Source organism: Enhydra lutris, unplaced genomic scaffold (assembly GCF_002288905.1).
Source record: "Enhydra lutris kenyoni isolate GAN:26980312 unplaced genomic scaffold, ASM228890v2 scaffoldscaffold46, whole genome shotgun sequence".
Taxonomy (NCBI): Eukaryota; Metazoa; Chordata; class Mammalia; order Carnivora; family Mustelidae; genus Enhydra; species Enhydra lutris.
This window is the reverse complement of record NW_019154130.1, coordinates 6,489,924-6,497,843: the sequence shown is the minus strand read 5'-3', so window position 1 is coordinate 6,497,843 and position 7,920 is coordinate 6,489,924. Positions and strand designations below refer to the sequence as shown.

General features: G+C 52.0%; 1 protein-coding gene across 6 annotated transcripts in view; it reads right to left on the bottom strand.

Moving 5' to 3' along the window:
* Positions 1-4,064: 4,064 nt before the first annotated feature.
* LOC111156362 (calcium/calmodulin dependent protein kinase kinase 2) overlaps positions 4,065-7,920 on the bottom strand; it is a 44,298-nt gene continuing 40,442 nt past the window's right edge. For 4 of the 6 annotated variants that reach the window (XM_022517159.1, XM_022517162.1, XM_022517161.1 and 1 more), the window contains 3 exons: positions 7,802-7,902; positions 7,227-7,269; positions 4,065-4,450 (listed from right to left, as the gene is read on the bottom strand). In XM_022517159.1, coding sequence (XP_022372867.1) covers positions 4,286-4,450; positions 7,227-7,269; positions 7,802-7,902 — 309 coding nt within the window. In that variant the 3' untranslated portion in view covers positions 4,065-4,285. The remainder of the gene's footprint in view (positions 4,451-7,226; positions 7,270-7,801; positions 7,903-7,920) is intronic. The other 2 variants (XM_022517163.1, XM_022517164.1) reach the window with 2 other exon arrangements.

Genomic DNA, 7,920 nt, shown 5'->3' with positions numbered 1-7,920 from the left:
AAGCAAGCTGCTTGCCCGCCGCCCCCCCTCCCATCACGAATTCATTTCCAAGTACTGAAGGGAACGTTTATTTTAGAAGTGCCTGCTTCTGCTGGATGAAACCTGGGCTTTTCTTGCTTTGGGGGCCGGGAAACGTTTACTGAACCCCTTTGAAAAAGCTCTGGTTCGTGTTGCCTCTTTGGGGAAAAAAAAAAAAGCTTGCTTGAACACACAGATCAAGCAGAGCTGGAATTTTTCAGGGCTGGCTTTCATTTTGCAGCCTAAGACACGACGGTTACTGGAGTGGGGAGACGTCTCCTCTTTTGGCCTCCCTTTTTCTCAGATGGAATGCTAAGGCCAGCTGGGGTGAAGGATGGGGGAGGGGCTGCTCACTTTACTCACCTCATTCACCTCTGTCCCCCCTTGCTGGCCCTCCCTGGCGCTGCTGCTTATGTAGGGGTCCTTCACCTTTGCACCTATGGAGCAGCTTCCGGCATCTCTGGAACTCCTAAAAATTCTGCAAAGGGACACACCTGTGTGCATTTTTTAGCTTTCATTAGATTCTCAGTGGGGTCTTTGAATAGGAAGACCTATTGGTCTTGGACTCTTGGACTCTTAAAGGCCAGTATCCCAATGTTCTATTCCTGCAACAGAACAAGGAGCTTTCAAACTTCATCTGCTGTCCCCTCATAACAGAAAATCAAGGTTCAAGGCCAGGAGAGCAAAGCCGTAGGCTAGATTCACATCTGGAGTGCAGGGAACCCCCAGCCTCTAGCCTAGAGGAAGCATCCGTTCTAAAAGTCTCCAAACGCCATGAAAACCGGTAGTTGTCCAAGCTCTGTAGAATACAGCGTTTGCTGAAAGTTGGAGCCCTCGGACGACTGAGCCTCAGTTTACGGAGGATGATCCATAAAATGGGATAAATACCTACCTCGTAGAGCAATGTGTCCTACAACACACCTGCTCACAGGATGTGTTGTGTGGAATTACTACCGCTCCCAGAGCGGCTCACCTAGTTGGTCTCCCAACAGAAGAACCTAGCAATTACCTGCCTGCCATAGCAGTGCTTTTCAGACTTCTGTGGTCATGAGTCACCTGGGGATCCTGTTGAAATGGGGCCGGGGAATTTGCATGTCCAACCCACTCCCAGAAGATGCTGACAATCCCGGTCCAGGGACCACGCTTTCAGTAGCAGGATACTAGGACATAGCGACACTGACATGAATAACGTAATGCTGACATCATTAGCCCTGACTTGGGCCATTGATCTCACAGTCAGCCTAAGGGAGAAAAACACACATAAGGACGGATGTCCTACAGACATCTATAAACAATGACCAACAAAAATACCTCCAAAAGGCCCAGGCTTTGCACCATTTTGCTGTTTATTTCAAGTTTACAGAGAAGCTTAAACATCTGTGGTAAAACACCAAAGGCTTATTTTTCTCTTAAATTCATGTACTTTTAAGTGATAAATACACAGTATTTAACTTTGTACACCTGATAAAAGGAAAATGCATAGTAGAAAGGATCAGGAATAAAACAGAAACATCGGGCATTAAATCAGACACAGAATAGAAAAGTCAGCAGTCCCACGAAACTCAGCCCATAAAGCTGCAAAGAGGAAGGGAACCGACGACCTTGAAACCTTCTCTAGCACCTTGGAAGCAAGTGGAGGTCATGGTTCCTCCCCCCAGCAATGCAAAGCTCCCCTTTGGAAGATAAGTGAGAGCAATAGTTTGAGCCCATGCATCTAAATGCTCAGGTATTTGCCTCCTCGGTCCAGAAGGGCTTTGAGGATGGGAGCCCTAACTCACAGGAAAGGACAGAACCCTAGGGAGACAGCCTCACCAGCCCCCAGAGCCAACAAGGGGCTAGCTACGGCTTTCTGGAAGCCCCCGGTAAGCCTGTGGAAGATACGGGGGGAGTGGAACAGGGCAGAGGAAGATGGGGCAAGACCTTGTGCAGGCCCCAAGTTGCTTATACCGAATTGGTCCCACAGATGAGCCAACAATGGAAGAAACTGATAGGGAATCCTTTTTGCTAACCTGGAGAAGCTGCCCATGATGTCTTCTCCCCTTTCCTGACAGAGCCAGCTTCCAAAAAACCAAAGTTTGTGCTCCAAGAGAATGGTAACCCTACCGCTGTGTGGTACAGCCCTCTGCTTATACTTTTTGGGGGAAGCACTTTCTTTGCACAGCTTTCTTTGGTGTTTCTTTGGAGAGGAGAAAAAAAAAAAAAGTGAGGAGCCCACCCACCTAAAGAGCTGGCATTCCGCATGCGGAATCTTACGTGGCGAGTTCTGCGGTGGAAGAAATGGTCTTGCCGGATGCAGCTCTGTAAACAGGAGTTCTGCAGGGAGCTTGCTGCCCGCCCGCCCTGGGCGAGCCGCTTGGCCAGGCCAGAGTCCACACAGACAGGCTGGGACTAAGGACAGGTTGACTTGAACTACTGCAAGGTGCTGACTGCAAACTAACCGGACCCCACCTGCTCCCAGAAGGGGCGGCATCCGCAGACACAAACACGTGCAGGAACGCAAGAGGGAGGACCAGGTTACAAAAGGCAAGCAAGCAGGACAGACAACCCTTCCTCCGACGGTCGTCTCTGCTCTTGGAAACCAGCATTCCTTAATCCTGTACTGTCTGTACGGCAGCAAGAAAAGTCTGGCTAAATGACAGTCAAGAGCTTACGAAAGTCTGTGGAAGCCAAGAACACCCAGGTTCCACGAGTGCGCTGGGCAGCGGGGGCACGAGGCCTCACTCCTCTGTCTCTCTGCAAGAAGTCGTCCTACTAGCAATGATCAGACAGAAACTACAGGAAAGCATGTCCTCTGAGCCCAGTTACCGACACCATTTCCCCCAAGCCAGAGACCAACAAAACACTGGGAATCTCCCAGGCCAAAGGCCTTCCTGTTTTCTTCCCCCTTGAACTTCCCACTCAGCCATGTGTGGCTCTGGAAGAAGTCACACTTGAACTGCAGTGAGAATTCCCAGCATGAGTCGGAAACCAAGAAGGTGAGCCTTTTCTGTCCGGGCTTTTGGCTTACAAAACAGAACTCCCTGTGCCAAGCCCTGGTTCTCCTGGACCCTGAGGACTGCTCTGTGTTTCCACAACCTTCTCTACAGGGTGCCCCAGAGTTCTTGTGTGGATCCTCACAGAGCTTTGCCAGTAAGGATGATCATTTGTGTTTCCATTGAAGCAGAGTATTTCCTCACTGGCCCTCCAGAAACTAAGTGTTTCACTGACACCAACAATCAGCTAGTAATTGAGAAAACAAAACTTCAGCGGTCTCTAGGATACACAGGTTACAAACAGGCCAAGCTGCATGTTAATATACAGGCACAGATTTCATTGGCTCTAACTCTGATCACAAGCCTGAAGCCGTGGAAAGAATCCTGGAAGCTCTAAATGATCTCTGAACTGCTCTAGAGTTCAGTCTAGTTAGAGAATCGAAAATATTTTGTTTACTCATAAGCCATGTAATGTACATGGAAGTGTAGGATTTCACCCTGAAGGTTTTGTCCTTTAACGAGAGACTGACCAGAGCTCAGTTAATATTTCAGAAACCCGCTGTGAGTGGCTATCAGCCCTTTAGGTGAAACTGCTCCCCCTGTCTCCCAGCTACCATGGAACGCCCTTCAAGGGGTGGAAAATCCCCTTTGCGAAGCAACTAAGCTTCAAGCCCTTTCCCTTTTCCAGACTACAACTCTACCCATAAAAAAGTCTAAAGTCCTTCTTACAAATAAGGTGCATCAAAGCTCCTAGCAGCTCCTAGGGCCAGCCCGGCCCTGACCCCGTGAGCCCCCCAGTCCTGGAAGGGGCCACGGGCTTGGAGTCTGGGGCTTTCGGGGTTTGCAGGAGGAGCCACACCCCCTCTTCCTCTCCCTCTCAAACACAGCAACTAACTCTGTGGTCTCAGCCCACACCGCCAGAGTTCCCTGCCAGTTTTTTCATGATTTTCAAACCCCACACACATTCACTTGGTATTATCCGACATGGTTCTGAGTTCACAATGAAGGATTTTTGGCATAAAAACTTTTAAAAAGCAATTGTCCCAAAATGCATGTGGCTTTGGGTCTGCAACTCCTCACACCTGCCCGTTCAGCCAGCCAGCGGCCAAGGTCGATGTCATGGAGTCAAGTCTCTTTTTTTTTGTCCCCTTTAAAACAACAAAGGAAGAAAAACAAACAAAACAAAAACACCAGAGATGACGGTCAAGGCTCGACACACGTGCTGGGTTTCCGTAGGACATGCTGCTATGGAAACGCAGGGTGCAGCCTGCATGCGAGGTCGCGCGTCCGGGCAGCTACTCCATCGCCTGGTCGGGCCGCAGAGGATGCATGCGAGCGCAGGGGCCGGGGGCCGGGGCCCCCCAACTCTCGGCGCGGGGACCGCCTTTCACAAGAGCACTTCCTCCTCCCCCACGGGGGGTGGGTCGGGGCCCCGGAGGCTGTCTTCGCTGCCTTGCTTCCTGCTCACCGAACAGAAAACCCACATTAAGGCAAGGCTGCCCCAGCCTGAACCTGCGTCTCCCACCTTCCCACACCACCTGCAACGTCACTGACTTGGCTTTTCCTTTTAGAGTCTCTCCCCTTTTCTTGCCTAGATGAAGAGTATCAGAGGAGACTTCGTATCCCCCTCTGTAAATGGAAAAGCAGCATCACTTGCCAAAAATAGAAAGGAACTATAAAAATAGATGCGAACCTATCTGTGTAACACCCCAAATCATCCCACGTGTGTAGGGCGCAGCCACCAAGGGGGCCTGTTCCTGGAGGTTTTTAGGTATCTTGATATGTCTCCCCACCAGCCCCCACCCCAAGCTTCCTTCTTCAGGCTAAGGTTGAAGGCTCTTCAGTCACGTGTAGGTGAACTTCCTGGGGGGCACCTGGGCTTGGCCTGGCACAGAGCCGGCCTTTTGGAAAACGGTAGTTAAGAGGAGAGGACTGCCACCTGCACACAGGCTCATGGGACACCTTGGATGGAGAGAAGGGCCCTCCTCTTGGTGATGTGAGGGATCAGAGCAGAAGAGACCAAAGAGGTGGGAGGAAAGGTATCCCCGTGTCCCTGAGAGGTCACATCCTGAAATGCCCCCAGCTAGACGTGCCCGGGAGGACACACAGGCTGAACTAAGGAGCTGGAAAGGAAAATCCTTGAGAAGCCCAAATCACTTGGACCGCCAACAACAGGGGCCCCTTCTAAGGGAAGCCACACTACTGTCTGCTGTGTGTCCCTGGCCAGAAGGGAAACTCTGTCCTGGCAGAATGGAAGAAAGGGTGACGTCTATACACTCCTAGGAAGAAACCCCTCTCTGTTTGAAGCACAGGCTCACTGGCTTTTAGGTTTCTGCCAAAGAAGAGGGGGTCCAATCTCCCAGGGAGGAGAGCTGTAACTAGATGTCCAATCCCGTCCTCAATTTCTGCTCTAGAAGTGCCTGCTTGGACCAGCGGGTGTAGTTGCAGGCGGCCAGCCGGCAGGCCTCACACCCAAGGCCTCCAACAATTAAGTAAGCCCTGGGAACTCCAGAGTGCTGGGTCACTCAGACAAGCCAAGCACCCCACCAGCAGCCTGAGGGCAAGAGAAGTAATCCGCAGGTCTTGCTGGGACTCCGGATGAGGGAATAAAGGAGTCTTCAAGCCCTTCGGGCCAATCTCTGGCACCTTGCGATTTTGAGCTCATTGAAGATAAGAAACAGATGACCAACTAGCACACAGGCACGAGGCAAACCCTACAACTTGAGATTGAGAAGAAAAAGTCCAGCCCATTAGGCTCCATCACCCCGGGAGGCTCAAAGAGTAGCAGGCAGCAGATAAGTGGGGAACCACCTGGCAGGAATGATGGCTAACTGCCACTTTCCCTGATCCTAAACTGTCCCCCACAGGCCCCTGATCCTGTGCTGCGGCTGGCCAGTAATCTTCATCTCATGCATCAACTCCCACCACACAGAATGGCCGCGTGCTTGTATGCGAATGCGTGTAGCGGCAGGCATTTGTGACAGCCAAAGTGGAGACAACGTCCATCACCTAACGAACGGAGGAGTACAAGGTGGTCTGCCCGCACAACGAAATATCGTCTGGCCAGAAACAGGAAGGAGGCGCTGATGCCTGCTACACCACGGATGAACCCTGGAGCACCATGCCGAGTGCGAGACACCAGACACAAAAGCTCACACGCTGTACAGTTCCACTGACATGAAGTGTCTAGAACGGGGCAACTGTACAGACACGGAGAGCAGCTTAGTGGCCGCTGGGAATGGGGAGTTGATGGTGACAGCAGGGAGACAGGATTTCTTCTGGGGCTAATAAAAATGTTCTAAAACTGACTGTGGTCTTAGTTGTACAAGTCTGTGAATATATTAAAAACCACTGAATTGTGCCCTTCCGATGGGTGAAGCTTACATATTATGTAAGTTACATGTCATATGTAAGTTATATGTCAGTAAAACTGCTCTTAGAACATAGAAATGGTTTCCCAATTATAAAATTTTAAATGTCAAAAAAATTAATAAAAAATACACAGAAATGACTGCCTGGAGTTCCCAGTTGAGGACGAGGTAGTGAGTTAAGCTCAACAGAAGGAATCCTAGAATTTCTATCTTGCCACAGGCACTAGAGGGAAGAGAGGCAGCAGGGGTGCTAAATGCTTATCATTAGTCCACAGGGACAAAAACTCCCATCTGTCCTGGGAGATGCTGGTAATGCTGACAAGGCTGAGTGTTGAGAAGACAAATGGCCAAAGGGAAAAGATTCAGATGCACCCCGGGGACACAGGACTCTTACACTAATTTGCAGCAGGCGGGAAAGGAAGTTATCTTCTAGGTCTTCACCCATCAGAGAAGAAAGGGGTGGATACTGGAGAGCCCCAGAACACTGCATGCCTGATCTACACTCTGACCACATGGCCCCAGGGCAGGAGCAGCCACGGGACCCTGTGACATAGCTTCAATGCCACTGACGTGCCCGGAGCATATGTGGGTACCAGACTGGGTCAATGAGACCTGGGTGAATTCACAGGCATTCCGGGTGGAGCGCCATGCACCCGCAGCCCCAGCCCACATGCATGACCCGCCATCGGGTCCAAGCCCCTGGATGACCCTTGTTTTTGTCCTAGGTCCAGAGGCCCAAGGGGAGCCTGGGCACAGCAGCACAAGCTGGAAGGACCCTCCACCTGGGTGGGGAGGCCCCGTGCTCTGCAGCTGCCCCCGCCCCCAGGCTCCGGCAGAGGCTACAGCGCAGGCAGGCAGGCATTACCTTGGGCTCAGACAGGGGCTCACACTCCCTGGTTGGTTTTTTGCTGGAATGGCCAGAGGGGAGGGAAAACGAAGTGAGAAGGGACACTTGGGATCTATGAGATGCCTTTCCCCCACCCCAGAGACACTCAGACCCCCAACACCAGCTTCCCAGAGCTGTTGCAGGGGGACTTTGAGCAGGGTGCCCCTGCTGTGACACACAGGGTCACGTGGGCGAGAAAGGCCTTGCTCATCCATCGCCGGGCTGATAATCCCACCATGGAGCATGCATGCTTCTGGGCCACAAAAATTCTGACTCTCAAGAAGTCCCTCAGTTAAAGTGCAAGTCTCCCGGAGAAAGGCTGTAGCATGGGTTAGGCATCCACAAAAGGTGGGCCGAGCCCAGGTGGGGCGGGGTGGTGGTGCTGAAACAAAGGCAGCTGCTCTGATTTCCCCGAGCGAGCGTGGGAGACCTGGTCTAAGTTGTTCCAGACGCTTCAGCTCCAGGGATGGGCCCCGGGCAGGGTGCGCTGGGCAGGGCTGCCCTGTGTTCAGCCCTTAGCTCCCCAGCCCGGAGGAAGGCAGGTGGCCACTCACGTGAGCAGGTTTCCAGGTGCCGACAATGAGCGCTCCTCCCGCCGGCTGCCCTCAAACGGGTTCCCGAAGGAGCGTTTCCGTATCATGGTCTTCACCAGGATCTGAAGGACAGAAGAGGA